General features: G+C 40.9%; 1 protein-coding gene across 1 annotated transcript in view; it reads right to left on the bottom strand.

The window, feature by feature from the left end:
- G3BP2 (GTPase activating protein (SH3 domain) binding protein 2) overlaps nucleotides 1–10,285 on the bottom strand; it is a 20,491-nt gene extending 10,206 nt beyond the window's left edge. Inside the window, exons 1-6 of the mRNA XM_009700992.1 lie at nucleotides 10,172–10,285; nucleotides 5,126–5,207; nucleotides 3,897–4,070; nucleotides 2,921–3,011; nucleotides 1,863–1,965; nucleotides 179–359 (exon numbers count right to left, since the gene is read on the bottom strand). Coding sequence (XP_009699294.1) covers nucleotides 179–359; nucleotides 1,863–1,965; nucleotides 2,921–3,011; nucleotides 3,897–4,070; nucleotides 5,126–5,207; nucleotides 10,172–10,266 — 726 coding nt within the window. The 5' untranslated portion in view covers nucleotides 10,267–10,285. The remainder of the gene's footprint in view (nucleotides 1–178; nucleotides 360–1,862; nucleotides 1,966–2,920; nucleotides 3,012–3,896; nucleotides 4,071–5,125; nucleotides 5,208–10,171) is intronic.
- Between the last annotated feature and the right edge of the window lie 2,586 nt (nucleotides 10,286–12,871).

Below are 12,871 nucleotides of genomic sequence, written 5' to 3'. Positions count from 1 at the left end.
GCTCGTTCCTCTTTTAGTGAAACTTCTGCATTTTTACAAGTTCAAGGTTCAAGTCTAGCTGTTCATACAGCATGACACTGAAAAGAGGTACCAGCCTGGCCACTCAAAAAGGCTAAGTTCAAAACCAATCTTCTGTTTTACCAGCTGCATCTAGAAGCAGATACGACTGTTAACTAACCTTTGGTGGTTCTTGTGGTAGTGAAACAGGTTCTACAGGAGGTGGAGATGGAGACTTCTCTTCTAGCTCCTCAAGGGTCTTTTCTTCTACTTCAGCTTTCAGCTCCTCAGTTTTCGTTTCAGATTCCAATTCTGGCTCAGGTTCATGAGAGGATTCTTCTAGCGCCTCCTCTATCCCATTGCTAAAATAATCAAATGCATTTTATGCAGCTTATCAATTGCTTTGTATTTAGGACTTTTTATAGGCTATGCTACGGTAACGGTTGGTATTAAAAAGATCATTCTGTTTCCAGTTGCTACCATATGGTACCTACATATACAGTGCTGTGGGAAGTTAAGCTGTACCCCTGTAGTTCCACGTAAAGCCAGATTTTTGAAGCAAAGACATGTTTTACAATTCTCTGCAGAGAATGTGAAAATCAGACAGACATGTAAACCCTTTAAGGAATAGGTGCTAAACTTAAGAACTGCTGTTTCTAAAAGAATATAGAGGCGCAGTGAGAGACCAATGGAAGACTAAGCTATACACAGAAATTAAGCCACTTTTTGAATGAAACCTGCAGCTTATTTACAAAAATGCCATACAAGTTCCTTACCAAAGGAGCTGTGAGTCTTGTTCACTGAAAACCACATGCAACTTCTTCTCTACTCTGTGTGTTTGAAATATAACAGATCTGAAGTTCTTCACTTCTCTCTTCAGTCACCCCAAAATCTTACCAAATTCCAAACACTTCTGTCTATGCAGCTCCCACCACAGGTTAGCATATGCCCAAGTGACTATCTGATCAATGTTGCCTTTACAACTTCTTTCCAATTGGCATAGTAAACCAAAACCAAGACCTGACTTAATGCTTTTAGGCATCAAAAACTTCCCGCATTATCTTGAGCAAGTCACTGCCAGAATTCCAGCAGACTCCCCTCTTCCATAAGATTTCTCATGAAAAGCATTATGTGACCAGCGTTTAGCATTATCACTGATGCACTTTACAGACATCATCTAGTGATGTTGTAAATGTGTTGTTTTTTTTTTTCTTTTAACAATGAAACGAGGAAGTCAGTTCTGGCCCTTTAAAAGGCATTCCTATGTTTCAAAAAAAGCATAAGGTTTTGGTGTTGTTTCTTCCTTTGTGTTCGTGGGGTGGTTTTGTTTCTTTCTTTTTTTCTTATAAAAACATAGATAAACTTTTTTTTTTTAAATCTTGTTTAGATATTAAGACACTCAGGACAGTGACCTATTCTTCCAATACAGCTGTACAGCAATTTCTCAAAAAGTAGACCTTCCTCTCAGTTTCAAGTGCTACCCAAATTTCAGGGGTAACATATCATTAACCACCCCTTTGTTAACCCATCTGTTCACATAAATTACACCACACCACATCAACTCACTGTTCTAAGTTTATATAACAAAGACTCCATTAAGTGTGTACATAAACACAGTTGCTACCTTTCACCTCACATTTGAAACCAGAAAAGAAAACAATAAACATAAGAACATCTCCCACTTCCTCTCTCCCTTCAAGAAGCAATGTTTCAAAACAATATAATGTCAACATAACACAGATCTGTATCACGTTAAGTGTAGTTTCCTAAACTACCTGTTAAATCACATCCAGAATCCAACGCCAAAGCAATTCTGTCCTTTTTATTTAAAAAAGCAACTTCATATAATAAAATGGACTTCTTACGTTACTGGATGGTTTTCATAGTAAGTACTGCTTGCATTCTCTTGCACAGGTTCAGGTGATGGCTGTCTTTCCTCCTGCTCCTCTTCCACCTCTTCCTCAGACTCTGTCACAAAAAGAAAAACTTCCTTAAACATCTCTGCAAGTGTACACAAGCTGCACTTAAAATAAAAGCATGTTAAACTAGCAGTAATCAAAATAAAGCTTCATCAACAAAATAAGGCAAAATTAGCTGCAAGAAAAGATAGAAGACTCTTCCACTCATTCAAGAGGTTCTGTTTCTATTTTCACAAAAGGAGAAACTAGAGACGTACTGCTGCTAGGAAGTTCTGGGAGGAGGGTTCAAGGGTCTTTTAAAACAGATGCTTTTCATATGGTGGCAGTAAAAGAGAAAGATTGCACTATTAGCTCGTAAATCTCAGTACCTAAAACTAAGAAGATTAACCTTAAATACAAGGATGATTGCCTAAGATGCGTTGTTCCACAGAACCGAGATGGAAAAAATTCCAGAAATTATCCAGCAAACACATGTACATACATTCTGGCTGTACTCGGATTTGCTTTGCCTCGGTGAACAGAGGGTAAAAAAACGCAAAACACCCAGGTCAAGTTCAGCCCCTGAATAGAAATTAATTACTGAATGTGATGATGATACGAAAGTGAACTACATGTCACATTTGAAAAGCCAATTAGTTCTTCAAATCACTTTACCTAAAAATCCAACTGATCAGAGAAATCAAGTCTACCTGATGAAACTAGTTGCAGTAAAAGTACTACTGCCCATTATTTCCATTCTTTGCCAAGCCTCGCTCCCCCGAGCCGATTCAGCCCTTCAAGGAATAAAGCACAACTATATGATTTTCATTTCTCAGAATGTTTCGGACCAGCAGATAGTTCCAGCAACATAACCTATAGACCCTGCCTCAGCCTCCTCCCAAATTACTGTGCTCCATGAGAATGCAATACAGTTCGTGTCTTTCCATCTCCTCCAGACACTTCTGAAAGCTCTGCATACATGCCAGAGGAACAAGAAAAAAATTCACATGTACAGTTCTTCTCACCTTCATCAAGTTCTCCTTCTGAATCCCCAAATACTTCGTCTTCATATCTGAAGATATCATTATGGACATAGAACTTGTTTGGAACAGAACCCTGTAAAACAACAATATGCATTTTTTTTGCATATGCAGTGTATTATCAGTCAACAACAAGGATGGATTAGAGAGATAAATGTTGGTGTGTACCCCAAAGCTTTGAAATAGGACTATTTCTCTAAAGCCATTTTCCAAGTGGTACCTCTTCTCTAAGCAAACAATTGAATGGTAACCTCCACACAACTGAAAAAGGAAGTTTCAAGCAGAAAAAACCCTATTTTGCTAAGTCACAGCAATCAGATGTTCTGACTAGACGTAAAGTCCCTCAGTTTCAACAAGGAATTTGAATTTTCCATATTACAGAAACTTTACAATAAAAAACCAAAATGAACTTTCACAGGGTGAATGTATGCTTATAGCATTGCATAGGAAAACAATGAAGAAATTCAACAAGACTCTAAAAACTTTAATCACCAACCACACAACAGTTTGGAAACAGTGGGGGAAAAAAAGCAGAACGAACACAAGAGACCGTCTACCCTGCTCTCGCTAAGAGCTACACTTGAGCAGTAACTTGCAGAGCATCAACCCACGCTCACGTTTGCCAGCACTTGAAGAAAATACAGAGCTATACTAGAGACTTGATCTGCAAAGCTGAATATATTTATGTATTTATTTGTGTCAGTGGCAACTCCCAAATGCAAGCTCCAATTTGCTTTGTATTACTGCTCCAATACTTCAAGTCTAAGAAAATAAAATGGTTCAGGACAGGTCCATACACTCATTTCTCTGCACTCGCATACTGTGACACATTTAATGAGAGCCTCTGGGCCAAGCTCTAAAAGCCAGATCATATTTTTTGCTCCAATATGACAAATTGTAGCTACAGGTCAGATTTCCATCATCATCATTTGAAGTTAAACACAATCTTACATATACTTACTTCTGGAGCAAGCACAAAAGTCTGCATGAACTTCCTCATTGGCTGCCCGTTGTTTGACAGCTCTCCCATTACTTGCACAACCACTCCATCACTCAGAGTAGCATGAGCATCCACATGACGAATCTTGGTGTGGCATTCGCTGAACTGTAATGACATCACCTTCTTGTGTATCTCCTAGAAATAAAGAGTCACATTTTAGCTACACTGAGTTTTGTACAGAGCTTTACACCTTTGAAATACGTGAGTCTGAACTAACACAGAAAAGCACTACACTGAAGCTCAAAAGGTAAATACAGGAACCAAGAAGTGTTTTTTACTGAGAACAGTCTACCTAAGCTCATCTAACTTTTATTCTGAAGTTTTCCACCAAGATTCAAGCACTTCTTAGAGTAGTCAAATAGCATACAACTTGCTATCCAATTTTTCCAGCTGTATTACAACATACTACCTATTTTCAGGCTTTCTTTTTTTTTTTATAGGGCCTGTGACAGGGACAGGATTTGCCTTGCATTTAAAAAAATCCAAACAAACAAACCACTACCCCCCCAAACAAAAAACGCCAACACTCTACGCATCCATTAAGTACCCAAACGTCACAGGAGTGGGTAACATCTGCACTGCCAAGATTTTTGTGCTGCCAAACCAGGTTCTGCTGGTAAAAGAAGAAACCAAACCTGTCCTGGGCTAAAAGCCACGCTGCTCAAAGATGTGGCTACCACACGAACAGATGTCCCCAAGTGACAGACATTATTCTGATACAGAGCTACAACCAAAGCAAAAACTTGTGTTTCCTGGACTTACTTCACTTCTTCAAAAGTTATCTTCCACTTTAAGAAAACTCCACTCACAGAAGAATTTGGTAACACACAGAATTCCATGTAACTCTCAAAGATCAAAGTCCCCTTCCCAAGGAACCACTTCTAACTGAAATAAGATATGTCAATAGGCCAAGTATAAGAGGTCCTCCTGATTTTATTTCCCATTCTAAATATATTTTCTGCAGTCCAGATGCAAAGCTGAAGTATCAAACACAATCCACAGTAAAAGCAGCAACAATCAAACAAAAAAATTCAAGACAACCAATTCCTATTTGCCTCTGAACAGGAGGCGGTATCACAACATGTTATTTACCAGATAAGAAAGTCAAAGTAATTGGTAAAGAAAGAGAATGATCTACATAGTAAGTTCTGAATATTAATGAGGACTACAGGACCGATTTTGATACCCACAGCTTGACCATACACTGCTTCCTGTGGTTTCCCACTGGCATCCAGTCCTCCATGGACGTAAGAAGAATTCCTGCCGTAAAACCTGCAAGTGAAGAGATATAAAGGTCATAACAGTGAAAAAACAGAACCAACTCCAACAAGTATTTTAGCTGAAAGCTGTAGAGCTCCATGCATCAGGAATTTCAGCACAAACAGCAATTCAAGATGTGTTTTCCACTTCCGAGGCTCCAAGAATACACGAACAAACAAGCTTACCATTCAGTATTCCAGTTTGCCCAATATATGCAGCAAGCTCCTAAATCAACCTCAACCTTTCCTTTGCTTCCCCTAAGCAAGATGGCCATTTTGGCTGGAAGGTTCCCCAATGCCAAGATCATCTGCCTGTGTTAAAGCTGTGCTACCCAGCCAAGGCGTTACCCTAGGGAGGAACAACCCGCCTGCCTCTCCTCTAAACCCCCGTTCTCTTCAAAGCTTCCGGCAGCAGTAAGGGATTCTGCCTTGGATTCAGACTGTACAGACAACTTGTCTGATCAGTCCAACCCACCTCCCCATCCATCCTGTCTCTCTGCTATATGTGGCTGTTATTTCACACCGCAGCTTTCTCAGAAGCAATGGCCAAAGAGCTCATTACAAACCTCCAAAGTATTAGAAAAGATCTGATTCCTCTTGGGGACCACAGCTGAACACAAAGCCCCCAGAAAAAACACTGTCTGAAATCAATTGTAAAAAACCAGCAAATGAAAGAAGGTCAAACAAAACTGCATCTTACTACTGCCACACCAAGGGATAAATTCAGTACTAGACGTAGCCCAAAACCAGCATTCTCTCTATGCTTCTTACAGTTAGGCAGTGAATAGTATTTATTTTGCTTTAATTGCATCATTGTGTACAATAACTGAATCACCGCTTTTAGCAGCTTCCACTGTGTAACTTTTGACACAAAACTAATATTCCATACCTATGCTACCCAATAAGTAGCAGTTGTAGTTTTGGTCTTGTAAATAGCACAAACCTCTGGACCATTCAAAAAAACCCCCAAACAACAAACCAACAAACCCTAAGATCCTTTCTTGACCCAGCTTCTAGATTGGATTTCAAAATCTCGTATTTTTATATGTAATATACGTACACTTGCTTCCAGTATGTTTCTTACACTTCAGAGATCTTTTTGCACTTTCATTCCACTTCCAAATTTCGAGCCTGGAAAGCCTAAGTTTTGTTTTGGATTTTTACTGCCAGCTTATAAAGCACGTGACAAATGCTTAATATTTTCTGTATGTTTAAATTAATACATCAGAGAAAACCATCACAGCACGCTTTTTTTAATTTAAAAGTATGCTTTGCCTTGGGAGTGACTGCCATGAGGTCTGAATGCTAACACTTGCCCTACTTCTACAAGATAGCATTATTATCTACCCTTGTACTGCATATATGAAATAAAAATTTTCATTGAGTACTTCTATAAACTCACTGTCACACAGATTAGCAAGGTTACAGAACATTTCTCTCTAGTTAGACAAGCCAATGCAGATGGTCAGCATTAAGATACAGAATTAAAGACAAGAACTTCCACATTTGCCATTTCCTTGTTTATCCTACTAAACCTAGAAACTCTTTCCAGTTCTACTCTCCTGAAATTAACAGTTCTAACTCCCACGACACTGTCTAGAAAAAAGTCCGGGAAATATTAGATTGTTTTTTTTGGTACCAACTGCATAATCATGTTTTTGAGCATAGTCCAGCACTTCCTAACAGCAAGGAAAAACAGAAGTGCAGCTGAAGCACTGCACAAGCAGATAGGAAAACATCTTTACACTCTCTAAATTCCAAAGTAAGCCCTCTGACAGACAGCATATCTTACTAAGTGCTTTCATAGCAGGAACAAGAGTTCTAACTTGCTTTTAAGAACTGTCCCAACTCTCTGGTAGGCAGAAAACTTTACAAGAGGGAACTGCAGATCAAGAAAGGAGTAAACGTTAAGTCCACAGTTATATGGAACTACAGAATTTCAGTTAAGGGGCCAGGAAAGGCATATAAATTCACCTAAAGTGCAACAGGCATGCAAACTACACTGAGCAAAACCCATGTAGATGACAAACTGATCTCTGCTTACCCGTGACCCCTGGATAAGCTTTGGATAATGACTAGCGACAGGATACTTAGTGCTCTTCTCAAGCTTTTAGTAGGATAAACCAGTAACTTTAACACTTGCTGTCCAGATTCCCTTACCACTGCAAGAAGGAGCACAGCAAGCACCAGGAAGCCATGAAAACAAAATCTTTCCGTAGCAGTGAGCAAGCTGTTGTTCAGACTACCAGCAAGAGAAAGTGGGAAGCGAAGATGCCCTCTCAGAAGAACATCACTCATAAACAAGGTGGGGCCAAAGAACAGAAAGACAAATGTCCTCCACATCTGAGCCTGACTAGAAAAAAGTAGTCACCTCCGCAACCCCAAAAAAGGGAGAGCAGTGGCAGAGATTAAAACCAGCTAGAAGATACTTCACACAAGCATCACAAGAATCAGCTATGATTCAACCAAACCAGATCAAAACCTCTAGGACACTTCTGTGCAGAGGCATTTAAGAGAAATTTCATAGATGCTACTGTAAGTGACACTTGTGCCGCTTTCAAGTGGACGGAGAATATTCCTGAGCACAGTGTATCACCTGCACCAGAGGAGCTTGCCTCGTGAGTGTCTATCCAGCTCCCCCAATCTCAGCAGGGCCATTCCAGGAGAGTTAACCGACCGGTCATCAACAGCACCTCCACTTTATAAAAGAAGAAAAAATCTGCAACATTTTTGGACTATACGCCTTGATGAAAATACAATTCCTGCAAGAAGGTAAACTCTATGGACAATGCCCTGTTCCCACTCAATGTACCATGCATACAGCATAATTTGGAAAGCTGCATTTCAGAGCTGTTCGAGCAATGCTTGAGATTTAGAGGGGTGGGAGTAATATCTAGTACCTCATATAAAGCACCAAAGTTGTCTTCAACAGGCTAAATGTCTCCACAGATACCATTTTTCCTCACACGTAGACCTCTGCCTATTTCATATCCCCCCATCTGGAAACATCAGTCTACCACCCAAACGTACCAGGAACACTGGTTCCGTAATGCTCCCGTAGCATGTGTTAATATTGATGCAACAGAAGTAACGTTGCCATACTAAGGGAAAGCAGCAGGGAAGGCAAACCCAGAACAGCTGGCTGTTCTTCTTTGACTGAAGCAGTTTGGGAGGAAAAACATACCGACAGTATTTTGCTGCTTAAATCAAAACACACACAACCCCTCCAAATCCTGTCAAGGTTACAGTCACTATCATTACAGTTAAATGCTCTTACGAGCAAAATCAAAGACTATTTCCAACACCACGTTTGAGGCATGGGTGATTTACCTCTATGTACAGTTTAACTGTCATTGAAATAAACATTACAAAAGGAAAAGGCAATCTCACTGTAGAACCAATATAATTCTCCCTCTGCCTTTGGTATTAAGCTGTGAAGCATGGCCTAATCATCCCTTATAAACTCTTCTCCTGTCTCTTTGTTTATGCAAACAATTTCTGGGTTTCAGAGGAAAATGTCAGTACAAGAAACTTGTCTTACTGACTTGGGCTTTTCTATCACTCAAAAATGACCCTGATGTTCTGATACCAGAATTTCTGTTGCATCATTTCCTCACAATATAATTGTTGCCTTGAAAAATTGGTATAGTCACATCCTTTCTAAGTCTCTTAAAAGAATTTCAACTGCCTGACCTTTACAGGCAGTGGATAGTTATGGATATCAACAAGATGCTAACCGCTGACAGGCCTGCCGAAGAGGTGCCTCCGAAGCTAACTCCGAGGCAAGAGGTCCTTTCCCTTTCCCAGGCCACCTCGAGAACACACCCAGGCATGACGTGTACCCAAGGAACACAGTTCTCGGGTCAGAGCGAGCTGTCAGTTTGTATATCAGGTATTGATGTGTTACATAGACGTACTTGTCCAGTTGTTGATCTGATCTGACTCATTTGTTGAAGTTTTGAGGGCAAGGAAAAATTCCGCAATTGCTAAAAATCCTGCTTTTAACTTCTGTTAGACTACCAAACATAGATTAGGAAAGCCTGGGATACACTGCTTGGACACCGTAAAAACAGACTTAAACACAGAAAACAACATGGTTCCACAGTGGTTCAGTGATTTAAGTAACAATGATACAATTCATTTTCCCTACCTCAAAGCTATAGATAAAAAGAGGTATTATTCAAAAGACTGAATTCTTAAGTAAGCCATCTGAGAGCTCTAACTTGTGCTCAAATAGTCTGATTTTTCACCATTAACCTTATGTCAAGTTCTGAGACCAGACCAACCCAGTGACTGCTTTTTTTTCTTTTTATACACTGGTAAAGGTACTTTCACCTTTATTTATTACAAGTCCATGCTGCTCTAAGTCCAAATGTGGAAATGCAAAATCTAAAGTGACAAGCCGCATGTAGCCAATCAAAACCAGAAAAAGAAGAAGGAAAAAAAACAAAGAAGGAAAAACCACATTCAGAGTATCACTTAAATAGTGGGCACAGGTAAAAAAAAAAACTAATGTATTTTCCACCTACCTTGTCCAGGCTATGACATTTATACTTAAAATTCCAATTATAATCTGGATAAAAACTTCTCAGAGGCAATGCAAAATATGGTATCCTGAAATAATTAGCATGTTTGTCTTAGGTACTAAATCCAAGTGCTCCCTCTGCCATTTTCTTTCCTTTTCTGTCTTTTCTAAAAAGTATTTCTGGAATATGTCCACATTACCATTTTATCAGCTGAGAAGCAGCTCACTTTTCCACATAGGAAATACCTTGATAACATGCCATACATCCATATGATCTGACTCGGTTCTAGAGCCTAAAGAGTTTTCAGTAAGATGAAATAGTTTTTTAAGAGCCCCAAAGTTAGCCAGGTCATTTCCTCCCATACTCAGAAATTAATGTTCATCTGATTTATAATGAACAGTACACACTTTTTGTTCAAAACCGTTAGTCGCTGTGTGCGTGAAAACGTTACCTGTGCAAGAAGTCAGGAGCTTTATTTAGCAGAGTGTAGTACTGTCTCACAAACTCCCGCCCTACGAGCAGGGGACTTGGCTTCTCCATCACCATTTCTTTGGTACACAGTGTCAAACGCTGTAAGCAAAAAAATTCATGTTAGTTTGAAGACAGCCCGATATATCACAACTCCCCCATAAAAGGAAGATGGTAGCACCAATATTCTGACATAATTAGGTGGGCTGGATTTGCATTCCCTGAAGACTGGGAAGGGAAACCTTCATGCCTCAGAGATGACCAAAGCCTTAGGTACTACTTGTCCAAGCTAACTGCATTTCACATTTGTCAGAGAATAATTTAGGTTGGAAAGGACTTCTGGGGGTCACCTAGTTCAACCTCAAGCACAACGCATGACCAGTTTCTAACACGCTGCTCATTAAAACAAGTTCTGATAAGGTTATTTGCTAAATGTAAGCTGGACTTCCATTTGCAATTTGTGCCTGTTGGCTGCCATTTGAACATGGCACACCTTGGAGAAGTACGGGTCCATGCCCTCCCACTGGGCAGTTGAAGGTAGCAGCAACATATCATCCCCCCTCTCCGGTCCTCTGTTCTTCAGGCTGAAGAAGCTCAGCCCTCCCAAAGTCTCCTCTCTACAGGTGCTCCAACCCTCTAAGGATTCTGGTGATCCTACACCAGACCCATGCCAGTGTGATGGTTCCTTTCCTGTACCACGGAGTTAAAACTGGGAGCAATACTCTGGGTCTCGGTGTCACAAGAGTCCAAACAGAAAGGAAGAATCACTTCTGCTCATTACACTCCTGCTTGCGCAGCCCAGAACACAACTGCCCTTCCTCACTGCAAAGGTACGCTGCTGACTCAAGTTCAATTTTTCTGCCAGGACACCGAGGTCCACTTGCACAAAGCGGCTTCGTTTTCAAGCCTTTACCTTCGCACGCGGTTTTCCCATGCACGTGCAGAACTTGGTAATTTGCCTTTATTAAACTTTGCGATGTCCCTGTCAGCCCATTTAAACAGCATTAAACAGCATCTGCCCCAGTATTGTCCCCAGAGAAACTTCACGAGCAGCCAGCTACCAGTTGGACTTTGTATCGCTCATCATTTGATGCTGGCTGTCCAGACAGCTTCCCAGCCCCCTCACAGGCTCTGTCCAATGCGGCTCCAAGGACAGTACAGAAAACCAAGGCCTTCCTCACATCAAGGCAAACCACATCTCTTGCGCTTTCCTCACCACCGAGCCACTCGTGTCATGGCAGAAGGCAAGCTAGTTGGGCAGTTATAACTTGCCCTTGGTAAATCCACGCTGGCTGCTCCAAACACTTCCTTGTCCTTCACGGATCTGAACGCAGCTCCTGGGAGGACTTGCCTTACAAGCCTTCCCAGGGATCAAGGAGAAGCCGACCAACCTATAATTCCCCCAATTCCCCCTGCCTTGAGCAGATCTTAGTTTTACTTGCTATGCTCCTACCCACCCATACTGTCTTGCAGATCATCCGTGTCATAAAATAATCTTCAGCACTCTGGAAGTCTTTCTGATGGCTTGCCAGCACCTGACGTTGTTTTTCCAGCTCATGTCAGGAAGGCTGAACTCACTCATGAATACCAGTGTCTGCAATCATGAGATTCCCTCCAGTTCTCTGTAAGAAAGCTTAATTTACTTTCTCTTTCAAAAAACAAATGCGTAGGCAAGGCAGAAGGCAAAGAAGCCCAAGTCAAAAACCCAAGTTTCCAACCTGGGAGATAATCCCAGAATAAGATTCTTCTTTTCTCACCAAAATAACCTCGACCCGTCAGTCCAGGCCAAGCGCCAATACAAAGGCCTGTTCGCAATTACAGCCGGACAGGACATAAGGCACATGAGGTAAAACTGAGAGAGTAACCTCAGCTCAAGAAGGGCCTGTAATACAGGAGCACAGGAACGGTGCCATGAACGCGTCGGATCCTGCACCAAGAAGGAACTCTGAGAAAAAAGCCCAAGTACTTAGCGCAAATAGTTTACACTTAACGAACCGTCAAAAACAATCTCAACCCAACAATCCAAGCCATCAGACAACACCAAGAACTGTTCCCAAATACAGTTATCCAGGAATCACACTTGAAGTGACAGTCTCAAAAACTTGTAGGCAAGCACACAAAGCCCAAAACATGAGTTTTGAACTTGGAGGTAAGAAATCAGAAAACCCATTTTAGGATTATCCTAAATTTTTATTATAACCCTCCAAGACTCCGAAACACGCTATTAGCTGTGACTCATGGGAAGCCCCAGGAAAAGTAATCTTGATAATCAGACCCAAACCCAAATGTCAAGAACACTAAAGGACATCAAAGGCTCGAGCCCTGTGCATGTTCAAAGTGGGAACCTCCAAAGAAACAAAATCGGAGCGATTTGGGCATCTTCCTAACATGACTTATACTACAGCAATGGCACGCAGGTGAGAATTTTACTTAGAAACCAACTTTAAAAGAACAAGGATCTCAGTTTCTACAGGTGAGACTATTCTTTTTTTTTGCTCCCCTGCCCCACAAGCACATGATGAACACAAAATTGGTGACACGATCTTCACCACAAGCACTTGTGAGAACACACAAGGATGGAGCTTCATCGTAATTTTTTTAAAGAACCTATTAAAAAGCCAATCATAGCCAGCACACATTCTTACCAGCATAGCAATAAGCAAAGTACCTATGTTAACAAGTT

The sequence above is a fragment of the Cariama cristata genome, unplaced genomic scaffold, assembly GCF_000690535.1.
Source record: "Cariama cristata isolate BGI_N322 unplaced genomic scaffold, ASM69053v1 scaffold36385, whole genome shotgun sequence".
Classification (NCBI taxonomy): Eukaryota; Metazoa; Chordata; class Aves; order Cariamiformes; family Cariamidae; genus Cariama; species Cariama cristata.
Note: the sequence above shows the minus strand (reverse complement) of the source record. Positions and strands in the feature narration are given on the sequence as shown.